Here is a 21,322-nt window from a genome sequence, read left to right as displayed (position 1 = left end):
ATACATAAAATAAATCTTAAAAAGTACAATCTCAAAAATAAACAAAGCAACAAACAAACAAACAAACAAACAAGACCAGGTAAGTGGAAGACACAACTCAAACACAGGGATTGGAAGTCCCAATCCATATGTGTGCCTCCTAAGAACTGGAAGGCTGTATCATTAAACAATGGGGAATACAGAGAATGAAACTTTCAAATGAGGAAAGTTATTGATGCAAATATTTATTTTGAAAAATGACTAGACAATGAGAACATCAGATTACATCATTATGACCTTTGGGGAAGATGTATTCAGGAGAAGTAAATAGACTCACACTTATCTCTGATAACTTGCAAATTTGTTTGCAGTTGCCAGGGAAGCACTAAGATGCTCACTAATTAAAAATGAATCATCCCAGGGAAGGTTTCAGAACCTGGTGCACATACTGGTCTAAACTTGGAGCAAGGCTATTTTGAGCAACAGTGGCTAAAACTTAATGCCTGATAGGATTTGGATAATGACCTTTCTAATATTATTGTGATCTTTTAATTATTTTCGGAGAAAGAATAAGACACCAAGGGAAAAAGGACTTCTATTTTTAATGGCCTATATCCTGAAAGCATACCAGTAAATATAGAAAAGAAAGTGTTCCTCTATTGAAGTACTAATGAATGTTTTTCTTGATTTGATGCTGTTTTGGAAGACTATAAATATAATAAAAGGGCCTTATTATTAATGGTTTATATGCAGATTGCCTTAGCAAACGTCTCAGGTCTTCCCAGCATAGAATTATAAGGAACATGCTTTTGCTTCTTCACCTCATTCACACTTGCAGCCCACTGTAGCTCTTCCCAATATCCTCCCCAGTTATTTCTGGAGTTTCTGCTCTCTCAATGTGCCATAGAATCTAGGCATAGGCTAGGCTTTGAAAGATACATTGAAGTATGGTCATAAGAAGTACCTTAAGATCAATTTATGACTCTAGGTAGGTCTCTTTGAGATGACTGATTCCATTATAAATACCAATGTGGTTTTGTATGTTCACCATTTATACAAGCATTACTGTACTATAAATATCAATGATCTTTAGTCATGTCATTCATTTCTATATTTTTCAGAAAAACCATGTTGCTGGTATTCATAGTATCATGAACAACTCCACCACATTTTACAAGTGATGAACATTTGAGTTGCCTGCACACCCCACTCTTCCTATGGATACAATGAACCTCCTTTCCAATAAACCTATGGACGCTACTTAGAACTTTCCAGGGTATGTGCCCAGGAGGATGATTATTAGGTTTAGAGCATTCTTAATTAATTACATTACCTACTCATAGGAGAATAGAAGGATGAACAAAAGTTTCCTAGAATAAAGGGTGCAGGGTAAGTTATTGACTAGGAAAACATTGAGAGAAACAAAAGGAACAGTGCTACTGCATGGTGGGATCTTGGCTTGTACTTCATCAGGGCCAGGAGAGAGATGAGCCTGGGATGTGGTGATGGGAAACCAGATTTTGAAAGGCCTCCTATGTTCCTGTAATGAGCTAAGGGAAGGGATTTGGGCGCTGGTTTATATTGAGTTTTAAGTAAGACAGAGTTATTGTGAGATTTGCATATTAGATGTAATACGTGTGTGTTCTGCCTGCTTGTCACCCTGACAAAAACATGACCTCAAACTCCAGCAGCTCACACACTACAAGGGAGTGTGTCCTTTCCTAAAGAGGGATCAATAAGTTCTATCAATGTTCGCCACAGCCATACTGTGCCTGGACAAATGCTGAGCAGGGCCAGTGTGGATGGGAATGCCTAACTCTCCAGTCCTGCTTGCTGAGATTTGGTTTCAGGAGAGGTGTCATGCCTCAGAGGGGATGAGTGGGGAAAGATGTTTGCAAAAGGAAACAGGAAAGCAGTTCAGGAGAGGCTATCCATTTGCGCTTAGTTCTTATAATCCAAGAAATGGTAATGGAGTCGTCAGCAGTGTGTGGTGAGGCTGTGAGGCAGACATTAGACCCAGTGGGCTTTAAAACCAAAACATTGCTATATGGGAAGAGGGCTATCTAAATCCTACGTGCACTCACTAGGAAAAAGGTATGTAATTCCAAAGGTTATGAAATTCTGCTTCCTGTCTTTCAGCTGTCCTTGCTCAGGATCCTTAGTTGCTGACTTCACTTCTGGCAACAATACAAAAGCTAAGGGGAGGAAAAGACAAAGACATCATGGGCCAGGTTCTCAGGGCATTGGGTTTTGTATCTTTTTCTGGTAATGTAAGTAGAGATGTCTGCTTTTGGGAATACTGCCTTCTAGGGCACAGTGTCCTCTGGTAGTTCTCTCTCTCTCTCTCCCTCTCCCTCTCCCTCCCCCTCCCCCTCCCCCTCCCCCTCCCTCCCTCCCTCCCTCCCTCCCTCCCTCCCTCCCTCCCTCTCTCTCTCTCTCTCTCTCTCTCTCTCTCTCTCCATGTCATCCTTCTTAGAGGACTCTTTCCAACGTCAGTCTCTGGGACAATACTTTCTAAATATTCCTTCCTGAGATCTTTAGAATGGGAACTGTCTACAAGGTGTACCCAGCTGCCCTCAGCTCTTTTTATTTAGATGTCTCCCTTGGGCTACTCTTCAAGCTCAGTATGGCTCACATCCTTTCCCCACACTTCCACACTTCTCTACAGCAGCATTCCTTTCTAATTTTTCAACTGCTCTCCTGGAACCACGAGTTTCCTTGTTCCAACCTTGGAGTTACATAACTAACAGATGCCTCTCCACCGCTTCCAATTCAGCAGCCAACAAATCCTGGGGATTCTTTTTCAGAATCAAGATCTGGGTTCTTTCTTTTTTCAAAGCTGCCACCAATGCTAAGACCTGAGATTCTTTTCTGTGCCAGTATTGATGCCTCCTAAATGACTGATCATCACCAAGGTTTCTCTACCAGGCATCCAGTCTACTCCTCAGATCCCTGTTATTGGTAATTTGATGCTATTACTCTAATAAACAGCACAGAGTGGTTCGTAAAATAATGAATCAGAAGTTTGAGTACAAAGTTGATTTTTTAACTGTTTTTTTTATCTTTACTGCATTTGAATTATAGAATAAATAGGACCATACTTTCATATCTATAGGGATTATTCCAGGATCCCCCTTGAATACAGAATTGCTCAGATTTCAGATCCATGAGGTAAGATATTATTACATTTACATGTAAACTACCCACATTCTTCCTTATACTTTAAATTATCTCTAGATTACTTATAACACCACGTACAATATAAATGTTATGTGAAAAGTTGCCATATTGTTTAGGGAAAATGATGACCACAACTCTTTGTGCTCATTACAGATAAAAAAAGTTTTTTTGCATGTATTTTTCAATTCTATGCTGGGTAAGTCTGAGGATATGGAACCAGAAGAGGCAACTGTATGTTCTTTACTTAAAGAATTGCTGAATTAATGTGCTCTAGCTCACGACTGTCTGCCAGGCAGGAATATAGGTGTTATGCTATTTCTATTTATAAATATGAACAGATTTTTTTCTATTTCTTTAAGGCTATGTAGCCCAGAGGTAGAATATCAGTGCTTTAACAGAATCATGACTATTACAATAGAAAGGTATAGCAGCATAGGCAAACAAAGATATTATAAATATCTTGGGGGGACAAGTGGGACTAGGAAAGAATTTAGAGGTCATACAAACATACCACAGTTCATTGGAGTCTGTCTTAGTAACTTTTTCTGTTACCACGATAAACAGTCTGATAAAAAAAAGCAACTTAACGGAGAAAGGTTTTTTTTTTTTGTCCTCTGTTTCTTTAAATATAGGGTCTCATTGGGCAGGCCTCCCTGGCCTGAAACTTAATATATAGACCAAACTGGCCTTGAACTTGTAGAGACTAGCCTGCCCGTGGCTGAAATTATAGGCATGCACCACCATATTGAACCTCAGAGAAAGGGTTTACTCTGGCTCACAGTTCAAGGTTGCAATCCATCATGTTGGGAAAGGCACAGCAGTAGGTGTAGGTGGCATTGCCAGGAGGCAGGGTGATGGTGCATTCTGTTCTTGAGCTGTCCCTTCACACTTACACGGTCTATGTCTCCCCATCCCAACTAATCTAATATAATCCTTCATGGGCATACCCAGAGGCCTGGTCCCAAGGATTGATTCTGTCAAACTGACAACACTGCTACCGCGGAACCTATTTTAGTATGGACCACATCCTTGATGTTTTGTCCTTTCCCATCAGCAACGGACACCTCTCATAGCTCTTACACCTACGTCTTTTTCAGGGGTTGCTATGACTCACTCTTAATTGCTTCTACCCTCTCTATATCCTTCAAGGTCTTTGCTAAATCAAATTCTGCTTACTTCCAAGTTGACCCAAAGATTAATTACCCTCAATTTTTTTCTGGCTACTTCATCTTCTATATCTCCTCCTCTCAGGACTTCCCAATCTCATTTCTTAAGCAGAAAGTTGGCACTACACTCCAGGATATAGATCTCCAAAGGTAAGTGTGTATTTAGATCATCTCATGTGCCATTCAGCAGCATTCGCTCAGGACTAACAAAATTCAGTGACGGGATCCTACATCTCCTGAACCACTTGGAAAACGTAGTGTTAGACTTCTGGGCATTCTTGTATTTCTCCAAAAGGTTTGTGTGCAGCCAACAGTGGCTAGCCAATGTTGCGAGTACTACCTACACTGCTGGACATTCTGACTCTCGGGTTGAACCAGTTTTGGGATTCCTAATAGACCCATCAAGTAGAATATTAATGATACCCAGCGTTAAGAACAGGGCTAGCTAAATGTTCAGAACACTCTCTAAAGGAGGAGACCAAGTACTGAGGACTGGCTGACTTTGAAAGCCCCAGAGGGAGTGACATTTTCTGTCCTCTGAGAAAACGCTCAGCCGTCACCCCAGATAACCCTAGTGCATCTCAAAGGCATTAGGTTTTGAGAGACTGCCAGATGGAAGCTCTGCCAGTTAAAAAGCTCTGAACAGGAGTCTAGGCCAAGTTACTACACCCAGGACCATCGTCTTTACCCTCACAGTTCTAAGGTGATGCGCCGTAAGCAGGCATAAGCCAAAGTAAGACAGATCACCAGAAGCGAAACGAAAAGGAACCTCGGAGATGATACGTGGAGCCTTCTCACTTCCCACCCTGTATATGCTGGTACAGCAGTTGAGTCCAGCAGTCAGGGCACGGGGGCGGAGCCTGGGCGCCTCGGGGGCGGGACCTCCCGGTGGCGACGCGCTGACGTCACGGGCGTGGATCGGCCCAGCGCGTCGTCGACGGGGCGCGGAGCGCGGCCGGTGGTTTCTGTGGCCGGTCGGCGTCCGCTCGCTCTGCTCTTCGCCCTCCGCCCCGACGAGGCGTCCGTGGCCAGGCTTCCGCAGTCATGCTGCGGTCGGCGCGGCTCGCGCAGCTCCTCTGAGTCCGGGAACGGCGACGAGCACGGCGGGCTCGGGTCGCCATGCCTACCCGTGAGTGTGGGGCCGGGCCGGGCCGGGCGGAGAGCGCCTCCAGGAAGCGCCGGTTAGCCGGCTGGCCCCGAGTTAGTTTCGCTTCACTTTAGCGTCCCCTGGGTGGGGTGCGGGGGATCCCAGTGCGCACTCGGGGAAACTGAGGCGGAGCGTTAGGGGAACTGACGGCGGCCCGCGATGACAGCGTGGTAACGGGGATCCGTGCGACCCGGGCAGCCCGAGCTAACCCCGGAGGCCCAGAGCGACTTTGGAGAGCATTATGGCCCCGAGGTCGAGGCCTGTGCTGCCTTAGCGGGTCTGAGGGACCGATTGGAACCCTCCCCCAAGTGTGTCAACCTGATTACCCCTACGCTGACTCAAATGCAAGTTTGGTTTGCCTGCTTAGCGTGGGACCCGGACTCTGCTAATATCAAGTGTCCTAGCTGTCCCCTAGGGATGCTGGATTTGGAGATGACCAGGTAGTGGAGGCTTTGAGAGATACACTGTACTACGAGGTACTACAGTGCTACCAGTGACCCAGATCCTCTCAGTGAGACTTTAAACCCAGTGGCCCGCAGGAATTACGTGCAAACCGGGTGGCTGATCCCCTACCGAGAGGCTGCACGATGCTGGTGATGGATTTGAGATTCTTTGCAAGTAGGGCCCCTTGAAGTGTGCCCTGCTGCACAATCTTTACAGACTTGTGAATGTTTTTCTCGGAATTCCTAACTAGTTCTGTCTGACTTGGTTTCTGTTAGACATACCGGGTACGTGATTTCTAAACAGTTTCAAAAGTCCAATTTTTTTTTCTAGTGTTGGGGGAAAAATCTTAAGAATAGAATTATTTACTTCATAGTTGTGTCAAATCTTTGAGATCTTAATGTAAAGATCACTTTTAACCCCTCAAACACCAAGTGGGTTTTATTTTCACATTATTGTGCATTTCTTACTTTATTTTTCTGCTTGAGTGATTCAGCCTGGAGGAATACACTCTGCCTTCGAGTTCATGGCCATTATTGTCAGTTTCTATTTCTAATTTCATGTTCAGTTATTCAAATATTTGAAATTGGCACCTTAACAGTCTTTCCGAGAAAAGCAGAGAGGAGAAGGATAAACGAGGATCGTCTTGGTAAAATGTCCATCGACATTCTGTAAAATTCTCAACCTTTAGTTATGTGTTAATGTTATGTAGTTTCCTAGAGAGGATGCTGGAAACTTGTAGTATTAGGATGCTTGATTTATTTACTCTGTCCAGTGTTTTGATGAACTCAGGTGTCAAATTGCATCCCATGAGTGGAAGATCAAGGGAAAGGTTTTAGTTATGTGTTAACGTTATGTAGTTTCCTAGAGAGGATGCTGAAAACTTGTAGTATCAGGATGCTTGATTTATTTACTCTATCCAGTGAGTTTGATGAATTCAGGTGTCAGATTGCCTCCTATCAAGGAAAATGTTTATGTATCGTTCATATTTTTTGCTGTACATCTCCTGTAATTGAGGAGAGACTGATGTGGATAAGGATACAAATCTGAATGAGTAGCTCTTCTTTTTTTTTTTCTCTCTTGATGCTCAGAGCTCTCAAGATGTCTGTGATAGTTTGATGGGCAGGAGTCTAGAGTAGACTGATAACATACTAAGTTTATAATAAGCAGACACTTCAGCACAATCAGTGTATGATGAATGTTTTTAGGGGAAAAATGAGGTCTCATAAATGTTTTTTTTTTTTAAAGATGTTAAGTGCTGGCGCTTATTTGCATGTTCAGCCAGTTGACTTTTAAGTGTTTTATGAAAAAGCAAATGCTTTTCTACAAAATTGAAGGGGTTGAAGAGGATCACTTTAGAATCTTGGGTTCTAGAATTCCGCAAGCAACTCGTAGATAAAAATTCTGCTGGTATTCATTATTTACTCGCAATTGAAATGGCGTTGATAGTAGAAGCCAGCTTCACATGCTGGAGCCATGCTGGCCAAGCAATGAATGTGGTTTAGTGAGCCAAGGACTCCTTGAGAAAGCAACTGGAAGGATGTTTGCCAGGAAGGTGCCAACACAAAACAGTTCTTGTTCTTGTCATTCTGTGTTTAGTCTGTTGTTGGCTTACTTTTCAAATCTAGATTTAATAGATTTTAATTTAAGCTATTAATTAAATAGACCTAAATTTAATTTTAAAGGGTTTAAGTTGGAAGGGAACATTGAGGTTTCTTAGTTCTTTTGTTTGTTTTGTTTATTTTTGAAGATCAGGAGACTAAGACAGATTTTTTTTTCTTAAATCATTATTTTATTTTGCTTTTAGGCAAAGGCTCATTATGTAGCCCAGGATAGCCTAGAACTTGTAATCCTCCTGCCACTGCTAAAGGGTTTTAGAAGTTTACTACCATGTGTGGGTTTTAGTGGATTTTGATGGCTTCCATGAGGTCATAAATGGAGTAAAACCAGTACCTGAACACAGATCTGGCCTCCTTAGCCAGTGTCCACATTGAACACAGATAGTGTTTATTTTCCCTTAGCTAAATAAAGTTGAACAAACTTTTTAATTTGTTTGCTTCAGTTACATTAAGACAAAAATGAAAACTTTATGAAAATATCTGTAAGCTTAGAGAGATAATCGCATCATTTGCTTTAAGTCTCCGCAGGAATCTGTGAAGAAGGCTATGAATTCTGCCTGTGTGCTAAGTAGACGCTCTGTTGTAAAGGCATGGATTTACATCAGCAAATTGCTTATATGGAAGGGGCTTCCTAGTTTATCCACATCTCATGCATGAAAACAGATCCAACAAAACATGCTCTTCTCTATAAGAAATGGTTATGTATTAGCTGGGAGAATGCAGACACTGAACTGTTGTTGGCTATTAAACTATGCTTTCATTGTGACTAATGCTTTCTCTCGGCATTTAGACATCAGCATTGTTATCTAGTTAGGTTAGTTAGACTGTGGCAATATGGACATCTCCCTGTCCTTGGATAAGGACTGTTTTTCAGTGTCTTACAGAAGAAGTGCCAAATGAATCCTGAAGGATAGTTGATAGCTGAAGTAATTTTTCTTAGAAACACTTTATGTGTTGTATTAACTTTTTGTCACTGTGACAGACCTGAGGAAGAAACATTTGAGAAAAGATTTAATTTGTCTCTTGACTTCAGAGGTGTCAGTCCAAAGTCCACTGAAGCCATTGCTGTGAGGCCTGTGAAAGGAGAGAAACAGCATGGCCAGCAAGCTTGGCAGAGGGAAGCTTCACGTGAAAGCTGCTCACCTCACAACAGCTAGGAAACAGACGTAGAGGAAGCATCCAGGGATGAGATGTACCCCTCAGAGGCCCACCCCACAGTTACCTGCTTCTGCTTCTCAGTAATTCATTCAGTTGTGCCTTCATTGATGGATTAATTTTATTATTTACTTTAGTACATTCATGTTCTGTTTGCCACCAGTCCACTGTAGGTGGCATCATTCCTTGGGCAGGGGATACTGGCTTGATAAAATCAAGAAAGCTTTCTGAGCATAGCATGGCTTGATCACTCCCTGCTTTCTACACCCATATTCCCAAATATTGCTTATAAATGTTCTTTTATATTTAAAGTGGGATATGATACAGATATAAATAATTTACATTGATATAAATCTTGGTTTACTGTTACAAATTTAAGGTCAGTTTTGTTATATGCATATTTCTAATCTTGATTAAGGTATTGTGATTGTGTAGTTCATTTAAAAATATAATGTATAATTAGAAAATATAGGTTGTTAATGGATAACCATAAATAAGAGTCAACCTTGTAGTCATGTTAGTTAGATTTTCTAGATATATAGAGATATATTTCAGTTAGATAGGCATTGTTTATATCTTTCAAAGACTACAGAATATGGCATTTTAAATGTTTTAATAACTTAGGGCTTTTCATGACAATGAGACACGTTTGCTTCTGGCAGCACCAATCTACTTTAAGAGGAAGATGGGCATCAAAGAGGCTCCTTAGCCATTTAGGCAAGAAAGTGCTCTTGTCTGGACTATTGCATAAACTGGTCATAAAAAACCCACAGAAAGATGACTACAAAACTTGCCTAAAGGTGAGATGGTCCTTCGGGGTTCCTGATTCATAAAAGAGTCTGTGAGACATTCTACAGGATACAAAAAAAAAGTGACTAAACTATCTTTAAAATTTCCTGCTTCATGAAAAAGTCTGCTGGATACTATGGGCCTAAAGGCCAAAGATGGATGCCCCAGTGGTACAAAAAAACTTTGGGTGACGGTCCAGACAGTGAGATGTCTCTGTCATTTCTAGAGTTTTGGAACTTGCTTACAATGCACATCCTGTTTACTTAGGTAATATTATATCCTTCTGGAGTCTCTGATGGAGTTGAAGAATGGATAGTTATAGTTTTCCTTAGTTATGATAAAAGATAAAATAGATATAAATATGGTAACTGTAATTCTTGCTTGATAACTGTTTTGTTATATGTACTTTTACTATGTTAAAGTAAAAGCCTTTCTTTTTTGTTTAAACAGAAAAAGGGGAAATGGTATAGGAGGATTTTCTGTTTGTGTGTTGCTTTCATTGGTTAAATAGACTGTCTTAGCCTTTTGATAGGGCAGCCCTTACGTGGGCGGAGTAGACAGAACAGAATGCTGGGAAGAAGGGAATGTGGCAGATGCCATGTTTCTCCTGCCCAAGACGGACGCTGGTTAGATTCATGCCAGTAAGCCACAGTCAAGTGGCGATACACACTATTGGAAATGGGTTAGATCAGGATGTGAGAGTTGGCCAAGAAGAGGCTGGATATAATGGGCCAGGCAGTAGTTAAATTAATACAATTTTTTTTTGTGGTTATTTTGGGGTTAAGCTCGCCCGGCCTGCTCGCCTCCACCCGGGACAAAAAACAAGCCTGCCTGCAGCTCATCCTACTACAGCATACGATGTATCAGTCACTTTAGACTCAGACTCCTGTTGCTTTGAGTTTTCTGTCATGGAGGACTAATCTCGTGAATTCTGAGCCAGAATAAACCCTTAAGTTGCTTTGTCAGACTATTTTATCACAGCAATAAGAAAAGACACTGAGAAAAAAAAAACTTTTAACAAAGGTCAGTGATCATCTAAACCATGACCACTTGCAAACTTAGGCATTCATATTACTGCCTTTGGAACCTTTGTGTTCATTCATATTTATTCATATTATTGTTAGTCCATTTTCCTCCATCGTATTTTTTGCCTTCTTTCTCTCCAGCCTTGTTCCTTCACCCAGAGTCGTAGCTGGAGTTTTGTATTTTTTTTTTCTTTTTCCTCTCACAGTGATCTTTGCCTTGATGCGGCTTAGGAGACCTTGTGTTTCTTTAGTTTTTAAACAGAGTCTCTCTGGGTATCCTTGACTGGCCTGGAACTCGCTTTGTAGACTTGGGTGGGTTCACACTCAGAGATCACCCATCTCTGCCTCCCAAGTCCTGGGATTAAAGGTGTGCATCACCACACCACATAGAATTTATGCTTCAGTTAGTCCCATTCATGAGTAAGCAGAGCTGTTTTAAAGATTATGCAAATGATAAGACTGGAGGAGAGGGGAGCCAGAAATGGAATGGTTTTATGTGCCATTATAATGCAGAGAAGCAATTGAGGACTGAAAATACACTCCGGCTGTCACAGTCACATTTACAGTGACTATTTGTAGACATACTAGCAATTTCTAACTTATTGGTTCTTTATAAAGACATGTCATAGTCTTCCTGTATGTTTTTTGATGTGTTAGACCATACAGATGTCTGCCCTTTATACTGTAAATGAGAGATTTTCAGCCTTTGCATCATTGATATCCTGGACAAGCTATTTTAGTGGTGGTGGCTAAAGGAGGGAGTGGTAGCAGAGGCCTATCCTATGTTTTATAAAATGTTTAGCAATGTATTTGGCTTTTATCTGCTAAAGCCAGTAGCAGCATCTACTACTTCCCTAGGAATCCCAAAATTGTAAGAACAACAACAACAAAAAAAACATTACCAGACACCACCATATATTCCCCTGGAGGACAATATTAAAATTATATCTTATTAAGAACTGCTCTAGTTCTGAATATTTAAGTATTACAGATCAAGCTGTGCCCAGAGCCTGTCCTGCTTTCATACCATTAGGATGCTCAGTCAGCCTGCTCCCCAGAGATGTGTTCTCAGCCCAGAGAGAGGCTCAAACAGCCTCTAGACCTGATCTAGTCAGCAGTGATCTATTTGAACTTGACCCTGGAATTGACTCTGATCGGGGTCCTTCAGCAAGCAGAATGGGTAGCATTTCTTTTCCAGTATCTTATTCTTTTCACCAGAATTTTGGATGTTTTATACATCTTCCAAATCATCTGAATTGTTGGGCAGATGAGGCTAGTTTTCTGGGGGGAACTTGGTTTGTTTCTACTTTAATTTTGAATGGGCAACTTAAAAACAAAGCAACTGAATCTAGGTTCCTCTGGTTTTCTAGGCAATCATGATATTATTATTATTATTATTTATTTTTACCAGTTGTCCCTTCCCTTCCCACATACATAAAAGGATAGAAAGCCATTTGTGATTTAAGAGATCGAAACTTTTTTTTTCGTGTGTGTGTGTGTGTGTCAAATGAAGAGATATTGTGGTTGAACATGGAATGGAATTCCTCTGACATGGAATGATCCAGTGTTCACCTCTGTTTCTGTAGTACTGTGTTGGGCTACAGTGAGCAAACCCAGTTCTCCATAGGATATCTATTTCTTCTTAGTTTAGTTACTCTTCTTTTCTTTTAGGAACTAGATAAGCCCAACTCTCGATTTTAGTAAAGAAGGTACCGTTACTGATGTATTTTCAAAGTATCTCTAAGTCACAGTGTTCTTGTCTGAATAATATTTTAGTTAGAGGCTCCACTTTTGTCTGTCTGTCTGTCTGTCTCTCTCTCTCTCTCTCACACACACACACATACATATTCTCTGTGTGTTTTAATTATCTTTAAAAAAAATTATTCTCTCATATATTACATCCTGACCTCAGTTCCCTTCCTTCTTTTTCTCCCAGTTCCTCTGCCACCACCTCCCCAGATTCACTCCTCCTCTGCTTCCCTTCAGAAAAGGGCAGGCCTCCCAGTGATAGCAATCAAACATGGCGTATTAAGTTGCAATAAGACCAGGTACCTCCCTTCATATTAAGGCTGGATGAGGCAGTCCAATAGAAGGAAAAGGGTCCCAAAAACAGGCAAAGGAATCAGAAACAGTTCCTGCTCCCACTGTTAGGAGTCCCACACACAAGAAGACTAAGCTACTTTTATGGCATTAACTTTGTCTCCTGGGACTTTCTGCAGGAAAGGACTAGCCCATTATTACTACTGTGGTAGTAGAAATATTTTTATTGAACTATTGTTGGAAAGGAGTCTCAGGCATTTTCAGAAGTATAATACATGAAAGGCCCAGGTAGACCACCAGCCTCTTCAGCAAAGATGTGATGTGGGAGTGTCATATATCAATCTGTTGATTTCATTGGTTAAGCAATAAAGAAACTGCTTGGCCCTCATAGGTTAAAACATAGGTGGGAGGAGTAAACAGAACAGAATGCTGGGAGAAAGAAGCTGAGTCAGTGAGTCGCCATGATTCTCCCACTCCAGGCAGATGCAGGTTAAGATCATTCCTGGTAAGCCAGCTCATGGGCTAAACAGATTATTAGAAATAGGCTAGTCCAGGTGCGAGAGTTAGCCGAGAAAAGGCTAGATATAATGGGCCAAGCGGTGTTTAAAAGAATACAGTTTCTGTGTAATTATTTCTGTAAAGCTAGCTGTGCGGGCGGCCAGGTGCCGGGGATGCAGCCCGCCGCTCCTAATACAACAGAGTGGTGCCCAGACGTGATGGACTAAATCCACTTAAAAACCTGAGAAGGCTTAAAAATAAGGGAGAGTGAGTTTAACACAGATTTTTGCTGTTTGTTGGTGGTGTGCTGTAGAGAGATTTCCTGATTCGGCAACAGCAGCGGAAAAAACGCCGTGTCAGTTTAAAGTGCAGCTTCTTGGGGCTGTGCTGCCAGCGTGAACTCTGGCTTTAAAGCATTTCAAAGGCTTTTTAGGGGACTGGATATTTGTGTTCCCACTTGGGATCGGAAGGAGAGTTCTGAGATTGTGCCGATGGCTCAGCGCTCCTGGCCGAATCAGGCTTAGGCAGGCGGAAGGGCACGGCAGATTCCCGCCGCCGTACGTGTTTTCAGACTGCACAGTGCTCTGCATGTCAGATTTGGATGTAACTTGGATGAAAAGAGTTTCTGTGCTGCTCGCTCAGTCTCAGAATTAAACTGCTGAGTGCGGCTCCTACCTGGCGGCCCCAGAGCTAGCACAAAATGGTAAATCCTCCATTTTGAAATTTTCCTGACTCAGCCGCAGGAAAAAAAAACTGGCAGTTTTAAAATGCCTGCTTTCTGGGCTGTGTCGCCATTGCGATCTGTCTCCTGCGGGAGACAGAGCTTTTGAATGGAGCATTTGGAGTAAAGTGCTATGATTTGTTTGATGGCAACTAGACTGCTGTGTGCCTAAAAGGCGGACATTGCGTGCCGCAGCTCAGAGGCACAAGCAGCTCCGCCATGCTATTGGTGCAATGTGCAAGGATCAGAGGCACGAGCGGCTCCGCCATGTTGGACTGGGCGGGGCCAGCAGGCAGTACCTGTTTTTGACCTAGGAATGTCACAGCTTAGATTCTTAAGCGCCTAGTGATTTAAAGGTGCAAATCAAAAGTGCTCCTGGATAGTAAAAAATTGCAGATTCACAATAGGACAGATTCAGACCACTAAAGGAGTCACACTGTTGGATGAATGTACGTAGGCTTGAGAGAGAGAAGAAAAAGAATATAGAGAATAAAGTTAATGGTTTTTTTTAAAAAAGGTAAAGTCTTTAAAGAGACAGAGTACAGATAGTTGTAGATTAAAAGAAATAAAGAAAAATAAGCCACGTAAAAATGGAAAATTCACAGAGAGTCTGGATTCTTTGTATTATTGTATTTTCTTTAAAATTTTTGACTGTGAAGAAGCTAAGTACAGAGAGACATTTCATTACATGGGTTGCCAACCTAAACCAGAATGCATATAAGGGTATTACGATTTCAAAATTTGGGTCTAAGGATATGATGCTTTGGAGAGGGTCTTCTTTTGTTTTCACAGAGGACCAGACCCTGTGGATTGCATCTATCCCAGTATGGTATGATAGACCACGACCTCCTGAAAAGTTCCTGTGAACACCCTCAAAAAATTACTTCACTCAACTGCCAACTGAGATAAACCTGGCACACAGGTTACACCCTAAATGATCTGATTAACAGCGCCCCCATTCAGCAGGAAGCAGTTTGGAGAGAAAAAACTGCGCCCATGTTCCCAAAATATTGTTTATAAATGTTCTTTTACATTTAAAGGGGGGAATGATATAGGTATAAATAATTTGCATTGGTATGGATTTTACAGTCAATTTTGTTATATGTATATGTATTTCTGATCTTGATTAAGGTATTGTGATTGTGTAGTTCATTTTTAAAATGTAATGTATAATTAGGAAATATAGGTTGTTGATGGATAATCATAAATAATAGTCAAGTTTGTAGTCATGTTACTTAGATTTTCTAGATATATAGAGATATATTTTAGATAGGCATTCTTCATATCTTTCAAAGGCTGCAGAATATAGCATTTAAAATATTTTAATAACTTAGGACTTTTCATGACAATGAGACATGTCTGCTCCTGGCGGCACCAATCTACTTCGAGAGGAAGATGGGCATCGAAGAGGATCCTTATGGAGTTTGATAGCCATTTGGGCAAGAAACTGCTCTTGCCTGGACTGTTGCATAAAATGGACACAGAGAACCCGCAGAGAGTGGACTGTTGAACTTGCCTAAAGGTGAGATGGTCTTTTGGAGTTCATGACTCATGAAAGAGTCTGCGAGACATTCTGCAGGACACAGCAGATAGTGACTGAACTGTCTTTGAAATTTCCTGCTTGATGAAAATGTCTGCTGAATACTATGGGCCTGAAGGCTGAAGATGGATGCCCCAACGGTACAAAAGAACTTTGGGTGACTGTCCAGGCAGCAAGATGTCTCTGTCATTTCTAGAGTTTTCTTATTTCTTGTTTACTTAGGTAGTATTATATCCTTCTGGAGTCTTTGATGGAGTTGAAGAATGGATAGTTATAGTTTTCCTTAGTTATGATAAAAGATAAAATAGATATAAATATGGTAACTGTAATTCTTGCTTGATAACTGTTTTGTTATATGTACTTTTACTATGTTAAAGTAAAAGCCTTTCTTTTTTTTGTTTAAACAGAAAAAGGGGAAGTGATGTGGGAGTGTCATATATCAATCTGTTGATTTCATTGGTTAAGCAATAAAGAAACTGCTTGGCCCTCATAGGTTAAAACATAGGTGGGAGGAGTAAATAGAACAGAATGCTGGGAGAAAGAAGCTGAGTCAGTGAGTCGCCATGATTGTCCCACTCCAGGCAGACGCAAGTTAAAATCATTCCTGGTAAGCCAGCTCATGGGCTAAACAGATTATTAGAAATGGGCTAGTCCAGGTGCGAGAGTTAGCCGAGAAAAGGCTAGATATAATGGGCCAAGCGGTGTTTAAAAGAATACAGTTTCCATGTAATTATTTCAGGGCATAAGCTAGAGCTAGCCATGTGGGCGGCCGGTTGCCGGGGACGCAGCACCGCTGCTCCTATTACAACAAAGATGGACAAGAAGATAGGATAGCAGTTTATCCAGGTTAAAGATCTTACAAGTTTTGCTAAGTGAACCCTATTGAGAATGTAATGAAAGTCCTGATGATTCATTTCCTGAATTTGTGTTTTCCAGATTTTCTACAGTTAGAATTCTGTAATTAGAAAAAAGTAGATGCTTAAGATTACAGATTTAATACAACTTCTTTTTTAAAAACCTAAAACAAGACATTAAACTACCAAACAGGTTCTTCCTGCAGTCTAAAGATTAGAACTTTGAAAAACCAATCACATGGTGCTAACTATATAGGAAAGTAGTGTCTGGTGTCTGATTGCTGTCAGATGCTCTGAAATGTAAGCTTCTGGGAATGCTTTGCCAAGTTTTGTGCAGTGTGTTGGTGAATAGAAGACAAGAACAAAGCACATTTATTGCTTGTCTTTTCTGTGTGAGGTGTTGTGTGCTTTATTAAGTGGTGGTTTCAGTCCTGAAATCCTGAAGAGGAGAGATGAGTCACTGTGGGGGAGTTCATTTCATGGGAAGTTGATAGGTTTTTGTAGCGTCTGGAATGATTGTCTTCTGCAGAGTGAATTCAGTTTTAGGCAGGTAGGATCACAGAGTAAATGTTGGCAGTTCCTGCTGTGATTAATGTCAGCCCTGTCAAAACTCTGTTGTCGCGTATGCCAGGTTCACTCCGCTCTTGAAATGTGCCAGCTCTTGAGGATGTTCTTGTGCAAATCGAAGCTAATAATATTTTTATTCTTTCCATGGGAGGGATCCCATTTTTCCTTGGCATGTTCATCTCTTGCTCTCTAACTTCGGATGTTATTGGTTGGCATAATTCTAAGTTTCATTGAAAAAGAACTACTGCTTTGGTTTTTTTTCCGTTGTACCTCTGGACCAAATTTGTCTGTTCTAAAATTAGTCGTTAAACCTTTTTGCCTCACAGCCTCCAAGAGGAGTTCTCACTAACTGCCACCATCCCCTCCTTACTTGTTGAGTTATCCAGCTGTACCTTTTCTTCTCACCACCTGCACGCCAGTATTTTTCTGGATAATGCTAAGTATTCTTCACACTACTGCTCTCTGATGGGTAGTTTTGAACAGCTGTCTCGATAATTCACCACCGTGTTCTCTGTGCTGTGGTTGCAAGTTAACTTTAAATGGCTCTCACTCCTGCTGAGCAGACAGATGAAGTACAAGGTACCAAGTTTGTCATTATGATTCCTGTGATTTCAAAAACATGCAAAATGTGCCTGATGAGCAGAGATCCTGAGAATTGAGAAGAGTGGCCCTTTTATGACATCTAACCTAAACTGACTGATTTTAGGAACTTAGTATTTTTATTAGATATTTTGACTCATAACTGAGAGACGACAATATCTCTTAGGAATTTGTAGATGCAATATTGTATATTGTAATGGTTTGGTTTTAGATTTAGAAATACTTGTCAACATATTAGGACCATCATGTTGGCAGCAAAAGTTAAGTTACCTCAGGTCTTATCTTCACCTATTTTAGCTTGATGAAAGTGGACATCTGGAAAGAACAGGCATTCAAGACTGATGCATAGCTATTGAGCTTCCAGGTCTGAGTCCGTAAAGTTTTCATGTATTCTAGCTGGCCAGTGTAAATTTCAGAAGTCCAGTTTCTCCAATATGCAGTACTGATGAGAAGCAGATAGGTAACTTGTCCACTCTATGTTATCTTTCTCTTTACTCCATCCTAAATGTTGTTTGACTTTAAAAGGATGAAGTATACTTAGCACAGTGCACGCACTTAGCCTTGTTATATCACATCAGTTTCATAAAAATTAGATCTCAGAAAGAGATGATAGAAAGATGGACCAGTTATATTCATAGGAATTTTATTTACAAAAGTTAATTCCCTTGGTCTGGCATAGGGTGGGTGCTTGTTTCTTCTAACCCTTATTGAGGGGTAGAGGAAGGGAAGCTTGAGAAGCTTTTAGAACAAAAGTTTTCAAGATGCTTCCCATGTGGGTATAATATGGTTGTTGTCTGGTAAAGGTACTGAAGAAACTAAGCAGGTGGCCCACCCAGCTTCATTTGGATAGCTTTATTCTTATCTCATTTATGCGTTTAATTTCAGTAGGAAAGTGACATTGACTACCTTTAAATAGTGAATAGAAAATATAAGATGTTTTAGAGTAAAAATGCTCAGGAACTCTGAGGCAAAACCCAAAGCAATTGAGCTGATGGTGACTCACCCTTTTGGTCTAACAGTCTTCAGGACTGAATATATTATAGCTCCTCCTTGTAGTTATTTCTGTCACAGACGATGTCAGTATTCTATAGGACTCACAGATGTTCTCTTTCAATTTTGTTTTTCTGGTAAATATGTTAGGGACATGTTTACTTAGTATTTTAATGCCTACATTTGCAAGGCACTACCAAGGTGGAAAATACAGAGTAGGATAAAGTGGTCTCTAGCTTCAAAAAGGTTATATTATTTATTGAAAGGCATACACATAGTTATAATAAAGAAGGGTACACACACACACACACACACACATACACACACACACACACACACACACATATATATATATATATATATATATATATATATATATATATATATATATATATATATCTTGAGGATGGGGCTCTTGGAGATAAGAGGAAAATATGTCCTTGACACTAACAGGAAGATGAATAGACAATACTTTCAAAAGCCAGAGTGCCTTAAATATGACAGAAATAGTGAGTACAGTGAAAAGGCTGCTTAGGGTAAATACTTGAAGCAGATCATATGAGTGGAAAAGAACAGTTAATTGAAAAAGATATAAGTCCTATAAAATGTGAAGCTTAAAGGGTTGTGTGTGTGTGTGTGTGTTTGTGTGTGTGTGTAAATGTATACCCAGACAGACACATGGGAGAGGGGGATTTAATAATTCTGAAACACAGTCTAATGGGGAAGAAAGGTGTTGAGCAGATTTGTACTGACCAGATAGAGAGTTAGATGAGGGCACTTAAACTTGTTTCCTCTGCCAATCAGGCCATCTGTTTATGGTAGCATTTGAATAGTTAGAGTGGCAAGAAATAGAAGTAGTGACATTCTTTTCTGTTCTGATGGCATGACAATAAAGAAAACTTATGGAGCATCAGGGAAGGTGTTTTAAAATTGTTTTGAACTTCAAAGCAGTTGACATTTTTCAGGTCCAGTACATAGAATCCTTTACTTCTGTTCTTAACTCTCTTGTCACTGCTTCATATCTGGGAGAAGAGACTGTCAAGTTATAATCAGTGAGGGAATGCAAACTGACAATAGTACAGTTTGCAAGCTGAAGTTAGGGCACCTCAGTGTATGTAATCTAAACTGAAGAATATAGAACCAGACTATTAGTAGCTTATCCATTGCTGCCTTGTTCAAGTCTCATTGCAGTATGTATTTGTGAAAGAACTGAGTGGTTTTCTGGCAGCAGCTGGCTGTTTGCATATAATAAAGTTCTTGAGGACATGCTTATTTCAAAGACAGAAGTGAGGAGCATTTAAGGACTCGAGAGCATCATTCAGCTGTTGGGTTTTTATTAACATTTTTCTCCCATTACACTGCTAATGCTGTTCTCTTTCCCTTCCTGGTATGCTCCTTGGTGTGGTGTGATTATCAGGCCCTGTTTGCTCTTTAACTCATTTAGGAATATTGTTCTTTCTATTGGTGGGGCCTTCCCTGATAGGTACAGCAGCATGTAGATCAAAGGTGGAAAAAAGTCACAGTAAAGCTTTGTACAGAACACCAGGGAGGGCTGAATGTTATTACATGTAGTTTAGCTCTTGTGCTTTTCCAAAATTGCAGTTGATTCAACCACTTTGTCATTTCTATCTAAAATTGCACTGTGACTCAATGTTTCTAAGTGAGTACTTAATGGTATTTGCACAGAGGTGAGATAATTTTCTATTGATCTTTTCCATTTTAAGAGTAAACCTATCATTTATGAGTATGGAAATTTAAAAATGCTGCAGATACATTATTTTCTAGATTCTTTGTGTATAATGCCACAGAAAATAGGTTGGTTTGCCTTTATTCCACCCTTAGACTTGAGATAATTTAATAATACATTGACATCTTACATAGTATAAGATGCTAGTTTTATGATCAGTTCAAAAGTATTGATTAGAAAGTTTCTCTTTAAATTCTTGGAAGTTTTCTTAGATAATGTAATATTTTTAATTCTTAGAAAATTTTATGCGTTGTATCTTGATCATATTTAACTCCATGCCTCCTCTAATCCCATCTCTTCCCCAAACCATGCCACCACTTGGTGGTGTTGTCATAGCTGTTGTTCTCCTCTTTTAGAAAAGACTGTCTCAAAGCAGTTGTCCTGGTCTTCTAGTTCATGTGGTCTTTTCACCTACTCTTCCATGATCTTCCTTGAGCCCTAAGTATACCAGTTATTTTGTAAATGTATTGATTAGCCTGGCACTGGGATTTTTATTAGATAACCTTACTTTTTTGGAATGACCATAATTGGCATAATTTCACTTAGACTACTCCCAACACCTCTCCCCCAGACTTATATATAATATTTGTAAAGTAGCCATAAGATAATATAGTTCCCATAGCTTTTTCAAACATCCTTAGTATGATTTATTCCTTTTACTTCTCTCTTCCTATGTGCTGCCATTTCTTCCTCATCCTCAGGTAAGTTTCCATTATTATACCCACTTCATACTTCAGAGCAACTGTGTCCTGAGTTTTGATTAACATACAACTCAATCGTTTGTATATTCTGTTGCCACAGTGTGTTTGTGATAAAAGAATATGTGCAAATTTAGAGCTTTTGAACTTCTGACTACATCTTCTGACAGATCTAATGTATGACTATTGTGGTTTCAATGAAACCATAGGCTCACAGGCAGTGGCACTAAGTGTAAGTGTGATGTTTTTGGAGGAAGTGTGTCCCTGGGGGTAGGCTTTGAGCTCATGCTCAAGCCAGGCCCAGTGGGACAGTCTCTTCCTGCTGCCTGCAGATCGAGCTTCTTCTACAGCAATGACTGCCTGTGTGCTACTGTGCTTCCCACCATGATAAGAGTGAACTAAACCTCTGAAACTGTAAGCCAGTCCCAATAAAATGTTTTCCATTATAAGAGTTTCTGTGGTAATGATGTCTGTTCACAGCATTAGAAACCCTAAGTAAACAAGAAGTTGTTACCAGGGATTGGAGTATTTCTGTGATTAGCCTGACCATTTGAAAAGCAGCTGAA

General features: G+C 40.4%; 1 protein-coding gene across 4 annotated transcripts in view; it reads left to right on the top strand.

Moving 5' to 3' along the window:
- Positions 1–5,229: 5,229 nt before the first annotated feature.
- The window catches only part of Efr3a (EFR3 homolog A), an 83,790-nt gene continuing 67,697 nt past the window's right edge, over positions 5,230–21,322 (top strand). Inside the window, exon 1 of one of the 4 annotated variants that reach the window (XM_075960903.1) lies at positions 5,230–5,454. Coding sequence is in view for 1 of the 4 variants with exons in the window: in XM_075960902.1 (XP_075817017.1) it covers positions 5,445–5,454 (10 nt within the window). In the remaining 3 variants the exon portion in view is untranslated. The remainder of the gene's footprint in view (positions 5,455–21,322) is intronic. The other 3 variants (XM_075960902.1, XM_075960904.1, XM_075960901.1) reach the window with 3 other exon arrangements.

The sequence above is a fragment of the Microtus pennsylvanicus genome, chromosome 2, assembly GCF_037038515.1.
Source record: "Microtus pennsylvanicus isolate mMicPen1 chromosome 2, mMicPen1.hap1, whole genome shotgun sequence".
Lineage (NCBI taxonomy): Eukaryota > Metazoa > Chordata > Mammalia > Rodentia > Cricetidae > Microtus > Microtus pennsylvanicus.
The sequence above is the reverse complement of the archived record's forward strand: the minus strand, read 5'-3'. Positions and strand labels throughout refer to the sequence as shown.